The sequence below is a fragment of the Odontesthes bonariensis genome, chromosome 23 (genome assembly GCF_027942865.1).
Source record: "Odontesthes bonariensis isolate fOdoBon6 chromosome 23, fOdoBon6.hap1, whole genome shotgun sequence".
Taxonomy (NCBI): Eukaryota; Metazoa; Chordata; class Actinopteri; order Atheriniformes; family Atherinopsidae; genus Odontesthes; species Odontesthes bonariensis.
The window spans coordinates 25,327,490-25,343,791 of NC_134528.1; the positions used below are offsets into that span (position 1 = coordinate 25,327,490).

General features: G+C 42.7%; 1 protein-coding gene across 3 annotated transcripts in view; it reads right to left on the bottom strand.

The window, feature by feature from the left end:
- Window positions 1-16,301, bottom strand: part of LOC142373543 (2-oxoglutarate and iron-dependent oxygenase domain-containing protein 3-like) — a 54,052-nt gene extending 37,751 nt beyond the window's left edge. For 2 of the 3 annotated variants that reach the window (XM_075456851.1, XM_075456852.1), the window contains exons 1-6: window positions 16,091-16,301; window positions 12,156-12,382; window positions 10,084-10,159; window positions 9,920-9,962; window positions 5,592-5,656; window positions 4,487-4,543 (exon numbers count right to left, since the gene is read on the bottom strand). In XM_075456851.1, the coding sequence (XP_075312966.1) occupies window positions 4,487-4,543; window positions 5,592-5,656; window positions 9,920-9,962; window positions 10,084-10,159; window positions 12,156-12,382; window positions 16,091-16,158 (536 nt within the window). In that variant the 5' untranslated portion in view covers window positions 16,159-16,301. The remainder of the gene's footprint in view (window positions 1-4,486; window positions 4,544-5,591; window positions 5,657-9,919; window positions 9,963-10,083; window positions 10,160-12,155; window positions 12,383-16,090) is intronic. The other variant, XM_075456853.1, reaches the window with a different exon arrangement.
- Between the last annotated feature and the right edge of the window lies 1 nt (window position 16,302).

A 16,302-nucleotide genomic window follows, 5' to 3' on the forward strand; every position in this document is an offset into this window, starting at 1 on the left:
ACGCTGGTGCTTCTGATTGGTTGCAGATCATTCCGTGTTAAAAAAAAAAAAGACATTTGTGGGTTGACGCAAGTCAGGGGAGAGGCACCTGGCTGCAGACCTCCACTGTCAGGCCCGGAAGTGAGGACCTTTTTGGGGGGATGGGGAGGACATTTTGGGAGGGTCTTTTTACCTGCCGTTTAAATTCGAGAGAGACCGGCGAGAGCGCATATGTACGAAAAGAAAAAGGAAAGTGAGCTCATTTTACGAGTAGTGGTGAGTTTCTGATTTTTATTATCCATAGAAAGTACATGCATGTTTTCTTGTGTTCTTCATCAATATAGATGCCGTTTTAGTAGTCAGAAGTCATTAATGACGCAAATTACCGAATGTTACATGTCAATTTGGGTTATCGTTTTGAAGCTAAATTAGATGACTTTTTTTTTTTTTTACCTCTTCTCCTGTCCAGCATTATGGCAGCAGAATTGTAATCTGAATACCGTTTATGCCAAACACATTTGCTATGCCAAGGGAAGCTTAATGAATGTAAAGCTCCCCTTTATGCCCATCAACTCCTTATCTATCTATTTATTCATTTTTGTTACAATATTTAACATGTGATAGTGCCGAACCGGACCGGGGGACAGAGAGAGAGGGAGATCGAAGAGAGGGCCCCCAGACCCAGGCCACCAACAGCCCCCAAGGAGCACAGAACCCAGGAAGCCCACCATAGGGACAACCACGCATCCCCCCAGAAGACAGCAGAGGAAGCCCCCGGACAGAGCCTCCACAAGCATAGGGCAGAGGCCCCCCAGCGACCAGAGGTGGCATCCTACCAGCCCCGCCAGGCCCCCGCCACCCAGACATGGGCTGCGCGCCTCAAATTAGATGATTTGTGATGCTAACCAATGGTGGTTGGCATCAACACCTAAGGATTGTTAACTTTTTAGTGCATTACGTAAAGTAGCTTTGCATATTTGTTTGAATGTAACGTTATGAAACTTTTTTGTAAACTCTCCGTGCATTAGTTGGGCATGGTCACAAAGTTACAAAACAAAAAATTGGCTTGATCAAGGGACCAGCCCAGCAGGAGTTACAGGTTGGGTCCAGACATGCACTACTTGGCTTCAAGTTTTCTATGTCATGTCAGGATGTATTTTCTTCATCATAACATAACGTATTAAATTACTTAAGTGTCTTTTTTTTATATCTGCTTTCACTTAAGTTAGCACAACATTCTGCAGTCAGGTCCACAGCCCCGAGTCCCAAACACCTCTTTAAACCAACCAAACCAGGCAGAGTTTGGCAGCATTTGGAGGTCCACATCAAAAACGCCATTACATTTGAAGGTAATGCCATTGCATTTTAGATTAAAGATATACGTGCACACACACGCACACACACACAAAAATGTGTATCCTTATGTATGTTCATGTGACTTGTTTGTCATTGTCTAACATAAACATTGTCTTGACTTGCTCTTAGATAAGATCTGCCGCTGCAATTTGACTTGCAGGAATGGGGAACATTATCATTGTCCCCTTTGTGACAACTGTCATTAGAAGGACAGACATGGAAGCGCATGTAAAGTCTTGTTCCATACAACAAACATCCACCTCAGCTGCTGCCCAGTCCAATCTGAGTCAGGATTCATCCTTCCTCTCGCTGCAACCAAGTCCATCTGCATCCCCATCTCCAGACCTTATTGTGCAACAATCATTTCAAACATCTTCTATCATCCACTCCTCAGCAGACACACAATTGTCATCGTCATCTTCTTTGATTTCCTCTTGTTGAAACTGAAAAAAGTTGAATGTCTTCTCTGTTCACTAACTTTGCCATCTGAAAAACTGTTTGGCCAAACATATGCAGAGGAAGCACCCAAAAAAAACCACTGCACACACATCCGTTCTTTACAATAATGCACAGATATAGCCACAGAAGACTGCGTCAGAAGATATGTTACCAGAAATGGTGCACTTAAAAGTTTTTTGGTGATTCAAAAAAGTCAACCTGCCTTAAAAGGCAAAAATATGCACAGGCAGCACATGTCCCTCTCTGTGTTGATGTATCATTTGTGGAAAGCTCAAAGCACTTCTGTTTTTCCGTCCATGAGCCAACTTTGCACTATTACAGTCGCCTTTGGGAGGATATTTGTAACATACAATTCCTCAGCAAACACATGGCATTGCCCTTGTGCCAAACCAAGGATGTCATGTGTCCACAAAAACATCGGCAAATGGCATTTATTTCAAACGAACCGGGATGTGTTCAGAACAGAAGAAACCATCTGGAGCGATCCTGGAGCCATTCAAATTCATATTTCACAACATTGACAACATGTTGAGATTTTGTGAAGAAGTAGTAGACAAAAACAAAAAAAATTTGGCCTATTGTGAATGTCTCACTGAGTAAAGGTCTACAGAACATTTGATCATGTTGTGACTTGGTGTCTTTTTTATGTTTTCTCATTGATCACTTATGAATTTGACTTGGATTATACTGTACAGTAGATATCAAGAGTTAGGGTAGTACTTAGTGGTACTAATGTGTTCCAGCAGCACATCAACATAATTAGCATAGACATAGAACCAAACATGAAATTTATGGTGGTTAAGAATAAATTTACAGAAAAAAAAGAAAAAAGACAGAAAAACTAATTGAAACAAATGCATAGAAAAAGAGCAGTCCAATAAAGTCAAAATTAAATGATAATGAAACAGCAGTGATGTACTCTATAGTACACAATAAAATGTATAGGCCTATGGCATCTTATGAGATGTTGGCTTATGAATATGAGTAATAGCTTAAGAGAAAATGTGTGCACTGACCAAACAAAAGTTTACTATACAAATAAAAACAATGTATACAATAGACTGGGAATTGATAGATTTTATGTCATACTGTTTACTAATTAATTCATTTGTGAGGAAAACTATTCAACCGGAAGTGCATTCGCGATTTTATTTTGAAATGTATCCCTTGCATTTCCGGGCCTTACAGTGGAGGTCTGCAGTTTTATTTTGAAATGTATGCCGTGCATTTCCGGGCCTGACAGTGGAGGTAGGGACCTGACAGTGGAGGTCTGCAGTTTTATTTTGAAATGTGTCCCGTGCATTTCCGGGCCTGACAGTGGAGGTTAGGGACCTGACAGTGGAGGTCTGCAGCCAGGACCTCTTGAGTCAGGGGAGTCTCAAAATCCACACACAAATGCAGCGAAGTCCACAGACCAGAAGAAGTTTGTAAATCAAGTTATGTCCTGCGCATTTGTAAATCTTGTCCTGCGCATTTGTAAATCGTCTTGCGCATTTGTAAATCGTCTTGCGCATTTGTGAATCTTATCCTGCGTATTTGTGAATCTTATCCTGCGCATTTGTGGATATTGAAACTGATTTATCAGGCCCCTCTATTGTGGAATAAGCTGCCAGTAAATGTCCGGGAAGCAGACACCCTTTCCACTTTTAAGACCAGGCTTAAAACTTTCCTTTTTGATAAAGCTTATAGTTAGGGATGGCTCAGGTGATCCTGAAACATCCCATAGTTAAGCTGCTATAGGCCTAGACTGCTGGGGGGCCTCATCTGACACACCTTTCCTCACTTTACTCTCTTTATGTATATGTGATATTATTATGGTCATTAACTCGTGTTTCCCTGTTCCAACAGATATCCTTTGAATGGTGTTACAGTGCCGCCGTCGCGGTGGCCCCCCCCCCTCCCCTTTTCTGTCTTCTCAAACCCCAGCTGGTTGAGGCGGATGGCCACCCTTCCTGAGTCTGGTTCTGCCAGAGGTTTCTTCCTGTTAAAAGGGAGTCGTTTCTCTCCACAGTTGCCTCAGGCACGCTCAGGCCGGGAGATTGGACCGAAAAACAAAAAGTTTTCAGTGCAATCTGTTGGTTTTCTTAGCTAGGAAATTGTTTTTGAATTGGCTCTATATGAACGAATTGGATTATTTTATGAATTATGATTATTATTAATTAATTGAATTCCAATTGGCTTGAATTGGACTTACTATCTAAGTGCCTTGAGATGACATTTGTTGTATTTGGCGCTATATAAATAAAAATGAATTGAATTGAATTTAGCTCCATATGAAACTGCAATTAGAAAACAGTTTGTGACAAGATCCAATATCTGTTCAATACGCATTGTCGATGTTTGTGCTTTGATTAATAATCTTAGTGGTATAAACAACAAATAAGTGAAAATAGATACAGTAAAATACACTGATACCTTTCTAATCTTAATTGTAAAAATTGCCATTATATGAACACAATTATTATGAACTGGATCAGAATGAATTTGATACAATAGGATTATAAATAGTTGGACTAAGATGGACTGTACTGCACCTGAGATGACAATATAAGCCTATGGAATTAAAGTAAATAAGAGAGAACATTACTAAATTTATCTTAAAAAAATGTCCCCTTAAAACAAATGAACAAACAGAAAAAAATAATGTCCAATAAAAGGCATAGCTGATTTTCAATTAAAGCATCTCGGTCACCTGTACAGCTTGAAATCCTCTGCTGTGAACACATCACTGATCTGATCTCCAAAATACCTGCAGACACATCCTCCCACCACACAATGAGACACACACACACACACGCACACACACACACACTCAAAGCAAAGAGGGAAAAAGAGAGCAGAGAGGGGCTCTGTTAGCATAAATCTCAGTGTGCACCACTAGCCAGATGCTACCAATGCATTCAAACTCAGCGGATTCTAAACATCTGACTACTACACATCTGGAAGTCCCCGGTGTGACAGGAAGTGAAGGATGGGGAGAGGTGGAGGAACACTATTGTCAAAGTTATCTGATTATAATCAGCCAGATGGTCTCTTAGGACACCCTGTCAACGACATGCCCAACGGGAGGACAGAGACGAATAAAAGGGAAGAGGTATGAATGAACGAGATGGACTGAAAAAAAAGCAAGTAATCCAAATAAAACTGGCTTCTGTCGGCAGTGATGAATGAGGCTCGTATGGGTCGCTGGACCTGAAGAAGACAGCTCACATATGGCGCTTTTCCACTAGCTCGGCACGGCCCAGTTTGGTTGTGTTTCCATTACAACCGAGTATACTTCGTGCCTCCTCAACGTGGGCGGGGTCGTCGTAACACGGCTGCGGGACCAGAACAACAACAACAACATACGAGGAGGATAGCATGGAGGACATCGAGGTGCTCGTGTTGCTGCTCACCCTGTGGCTTTTTGTCGCACAGAAGGCAAGAGAAGAGAGCCAGAGAAGACTCCTGGCCGCCAGACAAAACACTATTGAAAAGTGACGACACTCATCGGCCAATCAGTGGAAGGCAGTCGGCTGACGTCACGTTTTAGTAACGCTTTGGCCCGCTTGGAACCAGGGCTGAGGTGATACGGAAAATCTACCCGGTTGCAGGTACTGTGTGCTTGTGGAAACACGCAATAGCCGAGCCGAAGCGAGCTAGTGGAAAAGCGCCAAAAGACCAACATCAGTCAGAGTTGATGACTAACTCCATAATTAGGTGAACAAAATGCTGAAAACGTCATTCCTTCAGGAAAAGACAGCAACCTGCTGTGAACCACGAAAATAAACAAATAAAGACAAGCTATACTTTCCCACCTGTATATGTTGACAAATTGTTTCCCCATTGACAACGCTCCAGAGTGCAGGTCCAGTATGGAAGCCTGTTGTGGTCATTAAAAAAACACATTAATTAGTGCAAAAAAAAAAACAACCGTGAACTGAGCAAACACATGCTGTCTGTTAAAGCACACGGACACATAAGTGGCCTAGTGACTGTTTCAAGGTTCAGCTCTGATCCCTCTGTAGCCCGTTTGTGGTGCTCTCCAGCTGCCCTTTACTTGTTATTGCTTGTCAAATCCTTTGAGACGCTGTCCTGAAAATTAGTTAATTTCTCTGAGGGGGGCCTGCTGCTTCAATTGGTTCACTCAGGCTACGGCTACACGAAAACGAAACAAGGTTTTTTTTGAAAACGGGTACGAAAATTCTTGCGACCACACGGCAACGCGCTGCTGTAAAGACTCAGGTCCAGACGAAAACGGATGAAAACGATGAAACGATGCAGTACACACGCCACTGTGTCACGCCACGCTGTGAGACAATAGAGAAGTGTTAAAATTGGCTCACAGCGTCAACGTTTGACTGACGCAAAAACGTTTTAGCTGTAACAATGCAAACGAAACGAGGCCGTTTTCAAACTTTCCCACTCTGGAACCCATTCTCAAAAACTATCGTTTTGGGGTAGTGGGAACGCCGGCTCCGTGTGGCCGCGACAACGAAACGATAAGAAAAAGTATCGTTTACAGTGAAAAACGTTTTCGTGTAGCCGCAGCCTTAATGTTTTAACACTCCATAAACAGCTCCTTTACTGGCTGAGGACCAGAGGGCAGAACATTGGCAGGGTAGACCGGTGACTTTCAGACTGGAAAAAATAAATATATATGTACTAGTGCTGGGCGGTATGACCAAAAATACATATCACGGTATTTTTTCATGGTATCACGGTTTCACGGTATATCACGGTATTTTTTTTCATGCATAATTAGGTGTTCACAGCATTTTCTACAGATTGAGAACAGAATTAAAAATTAAAATAAAAATTCTTCAAAATAATTCCTTCGTTAATAATTGGTCACACAAAACTTTATAGTATTAATATTCACATCTTCATTGTAAACAAATTAATAACATAGCTAATTACACTGGTCGGACTGTTCAGCTCTGTTTCAGACTGATACCTCCGGTTCAGGCTGGTCCTCATCCTCAACACGCACGTCTCTTTTTCAATCGCGGAAAATATTTTTCAATACTCATCTGGATTGAAGCAGCAAACATTCAGTGTAAGAGTTTAAAAAAACTACTTTATTTGATTCACAGCTGCTAGTGCTTAGACCTCGACAACCCAACTACATTTTTTTTTTTTTTAACGGCAAACTTGCGACTAGTTAACTTTATAAAGAAGGCGTAATCGCGTGTTTGCTATGGGTCGGGTCGGGACGGGACAACATTGTATTAAAAATATAAAATATTTTTATAGGACTTTTTAAATGGGAGCTAATCTAACGCGGCGCTGAAGCTAGCAAGCCTCCATGCTTCCAGGGATAATCTCGCTGATGGAGACACACGCGGTGTGCACGGAGGGGAGGGGCTGTGTGTGTGTGTGTGTGTGTGTGTGTAGGCTATGTGAGAGAGACGCGTGACTGACAGAGACGGAGGGAGAGCAGGTAAAGGAAATGCAGCTTAACGAATACCAGTATTTTTTAAATAGCATTAAAAATAGACAGTAAACATGCGTGTTTAGAAGCGCAACACTGAAAAGGGTCCCGTCTCAAACAATGTCGCGCGACGCAGCGTTCCCCCCGTTGTGTAATTAAATACACCGGTATGGCGGTATATTAAAAATTCATATCATAACGAAATTATAAACCGGTATTCGGTGTGAACCGGTATACCGCCCAGCACTAATATGTACGAGTCCACATTTCATGTCTCAGAGCGTCTCTTCAAACTGGAGCTCTGGTTATTGTACCAGCCTGCCCTCTACAGCTGAGAACATCCATTACAGCAATAAGTCTGAACAATATGGAACAAACTGCATATATGTGTAGGGTGACTAGATTCCAATTCACCAGATGTGGGACAAAGACTATGTTTGTGTGGGACAATGTGGGATACCAATGCATCAAGGTAGTCTAAAATAACTTACAAAAAAAATAAACATCTCTATTCTGCCTCTTAATTTGTAACATTATGCTTTGTCATCTGGTTGATTCAGTAGCACACAACAGACTGCAAATAAAAAATTAACAAATCTATCTTATTTAAGTGCAACTTTCCCAAGTTGTCTCACATAAGAAAACATAGTAAGCATGGAACTTTCATACTATTTCACAGTGCCACTCAAGTTAACACACCTGACTGTGTACAATTAATCAGAATATAGACAGTCAGGACTACAATTGTTCTTTCAATTATAGGGCTTGTCTGTGTTGTTTCACGTCTTATTGACCTCAATGTGAAACGGAAAAATGACTTAAGCAAACTTCACACAAAATTTTACCAGACTCGCCTTGCACTGGTTTCACCCAGGGGTAGATAGTTTTCCAGTCTTTGTTGTAGCTGCATTTTCTTTTATTAGTTGTACGAGTTGTGCTTTCCTCCCTTTCCAACCATATCTCGTGCTGCAAGCCGTTCTGACCTGATTTGCATTGTTTTTTGTTGGTGGGCGCACCCTTAACCTGAATCCGAGTTCCTGTTTGATTGACATGATCAAACAGCCTGCCCTGCCCCCTGATGACAGCCCTCAGCCCATTTATAAAACACGCATTTTAAAACTGGAGTCTGACTGTCAATAACAATGCAGGACAACGTCTCAATTTGTGGGACGTGTGAAAATTAATGAAAATGCGTGACTGTTCTGCACAAAGCAGGACATCTGGGGCCTCATGTACAAAGACTTGCGTGGATTTCCTACTGAAACATGGCGTACGCTCAAACCCAAATGCCCTCCAACGTCGGATGTATGAATCTGTGCGCACGCATCAATCCAAGCACATTTCGTTTGTACATCCCAATCAACGTGGAATTGAGCGCACATGTCGGAGCACCCGACTCCTCCCTGTATCTCAAATGTGCACATCACTATCTGAGGACTAATTGTTTTCACATTTATTTATTAATAACAGTTTCCCAACATCACCTTAGGTGTCGCCAAAGAATCAACAGCTGGAGAAAAGTGCGTACGCCAGCCCTGAAGTTGGCGTGAGGCACCGCACATTTCCACGGTCTTTTCGCTCTTGATACATCTGATCGTTGACGTGAAAAGGTGCGTACGCACCCTTTGTACATGAGGCCCCTGGTCACCCTCTATGTATGTGTGTGTGTGTGTTGATAATATTTCATTCTTTAATTTAATAATTTGTCATTTTAGTAATGTGTTCCAAGATCACTCTTGCCCGTCTTGGTTTTAATTCTCTTTACACTAAGGAGACATGTGGTTCAGGAGCTGAGGGATCTAACAGTGAAATATCCAATTTAGGGCCTTATAAACAAGCAGGAATGCTCAGAAATCTATACTGCAATGTACCGGCAGGCAGCCAGTGGAGTGTTTCCAGGAGAAGTGGAGTTGTATTTTCCTCGTCCCAGTTTTGTAAGATAGAAAAAAAAATGTTCAATATGGATTTAAAGCTTTCAATGGAACAAATTGGCTTTGGGCTCAGTACCACACAGGCTACATTCCAGAGACTGAATGACCAAAACCAACAAGCTTGTTTATTTCTGTTTTGTTTTTTGTTTTTTTTTAAATTAGCTACAAGTAAGATTAAGATTAAGATTTATTGTCATGCATATACACGAAATTTGTCGTCCGCTTTTAACCCATCCAGGTTGGCACTTGTTGACACACACATGCACAGGGTTACACACTCAGAGACAGACACTAACCTGGAGTGGTGGGCAGCCGTTCACAGCGCCCGGGGGGCATGGGGGTATGGTGCCTTGCTCAAGGGCACCTCGGCCGTGACAAGGAGGTGGACTGACACCCCTCCAGCTGTCAGTTCCACCAATCTTTTTTTGAGTGGCGAGAGTGGGAATTGAACCGCCAACCTTCCAGTTATTGGACGACCGACTCTAACCACTGAGCCAAGTTTAAAATAACTGTGTGAACCCATATGTTCTATGGAGTATTACCTGGTTATTACAAGAAAAATAACTCTACAAGTTTATTTACATTAACTGGATATGGATACCAAAGTGGACACTTGCAAACTGACGTCCTTTGTTCCTTAAATCCGCAAAAATAATTTATGTAGATAAAACATGCAAAACAACCATTTTAGACTCAGATTTTAGATTCATACGTGGAGAATTCCCTTCCTAAAGACAGTGTTTGTCTCATGACTGTATCACTCATGAACAGACATACTCACTCCTCCTTCAGACCCGGCCAGCGCCAGCCCCCTCTCAGCCAGCCTGTGTGCCAGAGACAAAGCATCCAAACATAATGTAGCTGCACGGCACTGACAGAAGATGATAAATGAAGAAATTAAAAAAACAAGTTGGGAAAAAGACGTGAGGCTATGTGCATATTTACCGCCTGAGGGCGTGAGCTTCTTCCCTCGTCACCATGGCGTCTGTGACGGCACGGCCGCACCTCTGAGGGGTGCAACCTGTGGCACACACGCAGGGGAGCATTTTACTGCAGAAACACAGCATCTTTGCGCAATATCCTTCATATATCCTCCACAACACAGACAGAGAGTACCAAATAAGAGCAAGAGAACGCAGAGCGTATATTGTGTATAAATAAATCACAAAGTTCAGGGCTTGCCTGCAACTTCTTCCCAATTAGACCTCATAACTTTTCTAAAGATGCAGAGTTTGACCTCTGAGCAGCGCTCAAGTTCAAAGACCAAAAGGAGCATCCAGATTGTACAAGACATAAAGCCGGGCTCTGGTACGGGGTTGTATCAGTGCTCCTGGGACAGCTCATTTACAATTCTGTGATGGCAGAATTAACGTAGGAAAGTTCACTGAGATTTCAGATTATATGCTGCCTTCAAGATGACACATTTTCCAGCAATCTTCATGTATTTTTAACCTCATAAACCTCATACTGTTCTTATTACAGAGGCCTGGCAGACGGTGATGCAGGCACTGGACTGGCTGCCTGCAGTCCTGACCTGCCCTCAATAGAAAGTGTTGGAGAACTTTGAAATAAAAATGCAACAGCGACAGAAGTGTTGTTGCACTCCTTAAGATGCATTTGCAGGAGGAATGGGACAGAGAAAACCGTGGAACTCTTCACTGCTTAGTACCCTTATTGCCAGAATGACACAAGTGTGAGAAGGAACGCGTTTTGGAATGTGCCGCAGGGCTGAAATGGAAAAAAATTCAGCCATATAGTTTAATAGTTCCACACACTGTTTTGTTCCTCATTCAGAGGAACCACCCGCTCTTCATGATCGGGTAGACTTGTGCTGTAGTGCCATCTGATGGATTAAATGTTTGCTTTTTCACAGTCAAAGCATCTCAGATATATCAAACTGGTTCTATTTTAGTTTAAAAAAAAAACCAATTTAGAAAATAATTTTCTAATACTTCTCCTCAAGATTCTTCTTTCTCTAATGTCTGACAGGCCCAAATCCAACACCAGGAATGTGTCCCTGAATAACGACAGTTTAGCTTTTACTCCAAGTCACACTAGCCCCTTTCACACTGAGACCCGCTACCTTAGCGGGTCCAAATTGCCACTTCGTCTTGCGTCAAGCAATGTGAATGCTTGGCGTGTTCGGTGACCCGTGTCGCCTGAAGCCGAGTTCAGGGGGCGTTGCCTAGTGGCAGAGCGTCACACGAAACACATAAAATGCTGGAAGTGTACAATGACGTAGACACAAGCCATGCGTCGGAGGTAGGGTTAAATACACCTGTCTGCATCAAATTTTTCAAACCAACGATGGCGGGACACCTTGAGGACTTGTTTTTGCAATTGTATATGCAGTTCATGGAGATGTTATTTTACGGGGTGTGGATGGTCACAACGTGGAATGCCGCCGAAGAACATATGTGGAGAATACAAGAGCACTATAATCTCCAAGTTGAGGAAATCGCCCTCTGCCACTCCTGCCGTTGTGGTCATTAACCGCATGGAACTTTTTCCTCATGGCTTTCAGTTTGTTGGTCACCTGCGTCTTGCTGTGTGGGAAACCACGCTCTCCCATCTTTCTCGCCAGCCCTTCCACCAGAGGTCCATCTTTCACCGTCCCCGACATGTGGCGGTAAATAACGTCCTCTGCTCGGAGGCTGAGGAGCTCGCGGACCTCCTTGTCTCCCAGTTGGCCATCTTCAAAAATGTCTCGAACTTGAAGTAAAACAGAGTAAAACTTGTCCTCACCTGTCGCTGTTGTTCTGAATCAGCTGTCCATTCTGTTTTTTAAACTCCTCACGTCACGCCACGCCCACGTCCAACCCGCGTCAATTGCTTTCACATCAAACTCGCCTCGGCAAAAAGACTAGGGTCCGACGCGGGTCGAATGGCGAGTCGAGTTGACACGCCAGGCCGGGTCGTCAGTGTGAAAGGAACAACGGGACACACTAAATTCACGAATTAAACGCGGGTTCTTCCTCAGTGTGAAAGGGGCTGACACATTACAACTTCAGCCTTACCTGGGTACCGTTTGTGGTTCTCGTAGTCCTCAGAGCACTGGACACTGAAGACTCTGGGCTGAGGAGAGACCATCTCCCTCTGGCTGGCCAGAGTTTCTGTGATGTCACCGTCCAGAGAGGTCAGGTACAGCCACGTGGCCACCGCGGTCACACACACAGCGACCAGCAGCAAGGTAAAGAGTGTGCGGGAACTCTGCCACAAGGACCCCTGCCTCAGCGCGTTACCTCTGAGCAAGACAGAAAAAAGCTTGAATGATCAACCCAATCTGACTGACTGTTCGGAGGACTTCCGATCCACACAAAAAATATGCAAAAACTGATGATTAACTGATGGTAACTGATGGATTTCTTCCCCACAGGAAGGGGTAATCAAAGTTGAATCGTCAAAGAAATTCCATCCTGTTGTGGTTTGCTAAACAATTTTACTTGACCTCTATGGAAAACATCACGAGGTAAAGGAGAGAAGGCAGGAGAAACTTATAAGGACTTAAAAAAAGACGACCTTACTGAAAAGAAAAACTAACAACATGGACACTGAGCTGTGATGGGGGAGGGGGGCTCTTGGACACTCTTAAAGTAGGTATTTATTATAATTCAATGTATTCACAGAGCACCAATTCACAACAAGTGATCTCAAAGCACTTTAAAGATAGAGTCCAATTCAATCCAATCCATACATTGCAATCCGATTCATTGTAATCAATTTTAAAGATAATATTTAGCTAGTTTGGATAACTGCAATAGTGACTGCATACCAACTCTACATTTACCCAACACAACTGATATCTCTCAAACACATTTATAAGACCAGATACTGCAGTAGCAAAATGCTTAACAGCTATATCACCTTGCCACTTTAAACAGGACAAGCCCATGATTGAGGGCTGCATCACACTTAGAGGAAGTCTCGCTTTTTTGCTTGTTTTACACAGACATAATATACGGAAACGCTTCATGGCGTGCTGGAGCGTGCCATATTGGGTGGGTCTCCTCACTCTAGGCTAGCACCAGAATCAATTGGAGTCGACGGAGAGTGAGCAACTATGCTCGTGCAGTTTACGGTTGCAATAACCGGCGCAGTATTGATACCAAATCGCTTGGGATTACCTTTCACAAGTTAGATCAAACAATAATTTTGGTTATTTTTACCATATATTATGTCATCCTAACGTTACTTACATGTAACGTTATTACAGCGGGAACTGGTACTCTCTCTCTTTGTCTCTTGCTATTTTTTCTTCTTCTTCACATTTTGATGGTTTTCCAGTGATACAGGCTTGAGGAGGCAATAATTAGTTGCTTTAAGATGGGAGGGCTTTGTTGCGACTGAGGCTAGGCGTCCACTATTCCGGCACGTCAACGTAACTCGCCGGATTGGATGCCTAGTCTCGCCGTGTTGCTGCTGCAGTGGGCGTGTACAGAGGGGCCTGTATACGAAGTTGTAGATAGAACATACGGGCTCCGGGGAAAGTAAATAACTTGTGATTTTAACCAACCGAAGTTTCTCCCTCTAAAAATTTGAGTTTTGGAGGGAAATTAATGTGTATAAATCGTCAGCAATGGAAAATTATTTCGTATTTCACCATGGCTGTGGATCTGCGAGCGAGGAGAGCTGCTGCTGCTGCTGAGCCGACACAGGAGATCACATGATCTACAGTCATTGGATAACGCACTACGGCTGCCGTGGCAAATTTGCATAAACTTCGAGCGAGCCCAACTTTTTGACGTGCCGCAAGTCCCCCGCTCGCCGTGCCGGAATCCCAGCATGCTTTGCGAGCACGGCGACAACGATCGGCCGGATTTCATTGAAAATGAATTGAATGCGTTGGATACGGCTTGACGTGCCGGAATAGTGGACGCCTAGCGTGAGTCTTCAAAGCTCTGTAGTGAGGACTTCAAGCCTGATGATTTTGACAGGACGGGTGAAATTGTCAGGCTTAGAGATGATGCTTGTGTCATTTGTGGTGTCTGTATTTCACAAAGTAAGGCTGCACCACATCGCAAAATTAACTACCCTGGAGTTACAGAGTGCCAGCATGCGCGAAAAGCTGTGCAAAACAGTTCTTTTTTAAGGGTTTTAGCTCCCCAGCCCCAGTTGCTAGCCTAACAGGGTAGTATAAGACGCTGGAATGACCTGGAATTATAACACTTATTTTTCTAGGCCTTTAAAAAAATGTACTGAGCTGGTAATGCAATGCAATTTTATTTATAGAGCACAATTCATACACAGGGCAATTCAAAGTGCAGTATACATGTGCAATATTATATTACATATACTGCATCAATGTTTACTTCCACCATATTTATAATTCCACCATTTTTAGAACTATATCTTTTCTAATAACTGTTTTTACTACTCAACACTTTATTTATTTTATTCACGACACTTTACTTTATTCATTGTTGTTGTTTTGTCTGTTTTTCTTGAGTGCCAACAAAATTTTGTAGGAATACAATGACAAATAAAAAAAAAAAAATCCATGAATCCTATATGGGAGCTTGTATGTATATGTGTCACAGAAGGGTTGTGTGTGAGAGAGAAATACATTCAAATGAACAATCAAACTTGTTTCTTTATTAAAATATCAAATGTATATTTAATTTAATTTATACATTTATCAATATGCCATAGCCTACTATATGTCTTTGTTAAAGCAATACTATGTAACATTTCTACCTTAAAATAACAGCTTGAAAAAAATTGTGCGGCTAGAATGAGTTTTAATATTACGATTGGCCTGTCTCCTATGCCCTTTGGGGGTCTGAGTTGGAAAAACTGCGCTATGTAACTTTGCTGGACCGGCCCGGGAGCGGCCCGGGAGCTGAGCGGAAGTACTTCGACTTGCTTTATGGCACACCTACCGCAAAAACAAATAGACCCCTCTCACGCTCCAAGGTACATTTGATTACTCTTACCTTCTCGGTCGACATAGCTTGCACCTTCTGACTCCTCGCCGGTTCGTCAACAAACGTGAAAGTGAAAGGGTGTTGTATTTACGACAGTGTAACCGTACATTACCTCCAAGCCTGTAGGGGGAGCTCCATAGTGGGCTTTTTGAGAAGTTACATTGTATTGCTTTAAAGAGCAAAATACAAAGTCTTTCAGCATGAAAGCACGTATTTTTAATGTGTGACAGCATCCTGTATCATAACTAAATCTCTACCGTTTGTAAGAAACCAAACCGTGTGAAAATCCGGTAAAAATTCGGGGAGTTAGGATTATTGTAGTTGGGGTTAAACACCGTCCTCAGTCGAAATAAATGCAATGAGGGGGCATTAGGGACCCATCCAAGATGGCGGCCGCGCTGATACGTCAGCTCCAATAGGCAGCGTCATCTATGAGGCGTCTACGTATATCATGTCTATGGTTTTACAACTAACCACACGCGTAGAAACGGAACGCAGCCCAGTTATCCACACGAGATTAGCACTTATAGTGAACTGTTTGTTTGCATATAGCAAGTCATCATTTCCGTGTGCAACAAAATGTCGCATGTTTTTCTTATATCGTGCAGCCGTAACTGAAAAGCATTTAATGCGATGACTTCATGAAGCTGTTTGAGAGAACACCAAGAGAGTGCTCAACAAAGCACACGTTTTAACTGGTAATTTAATAAATATACCCTATATCTTGGTTGTATAAAAAAATATTTTAAAATGTATTTATTTTGTGCACTTTGTCTTTTTTCATGACAAAGCATTTCTTTTTATGTCCAAAATAGCAAACAAAAGTACAGCTTCGGCAGCAGAATGGCATTCTGCTTAGTCCGCAGACTAAATGCACACCTGTGTTTAATGTATTCGTTAAACACTAACATTATAATGCTGTGGTGGCTTAATTCAGCATGGTGACAGTACACGACTGGCTTCTGATCCCCTTTCACCCTGCTCAGCCTTCCACAGTTGGAACATTAGCTGCCTTTTTACTAGCTTACCTTTTGATTTTCTTCTCTATCTCAGCTGCATTTGAAGCCTTTGGGTTCCTCGCACGCAGCAGCGCCATGTCGCCTCACAACGTCAGCTTCGTAGTATTCACGAACAAACGGTCACACACGCCTGCTCTTTCTTGTCTTTGACCAAACATCCCGCACACCCCGCCAACAGCTTGTACCATCACCTGGAGCATCGCAGTTCCTGGTGGCCTCGT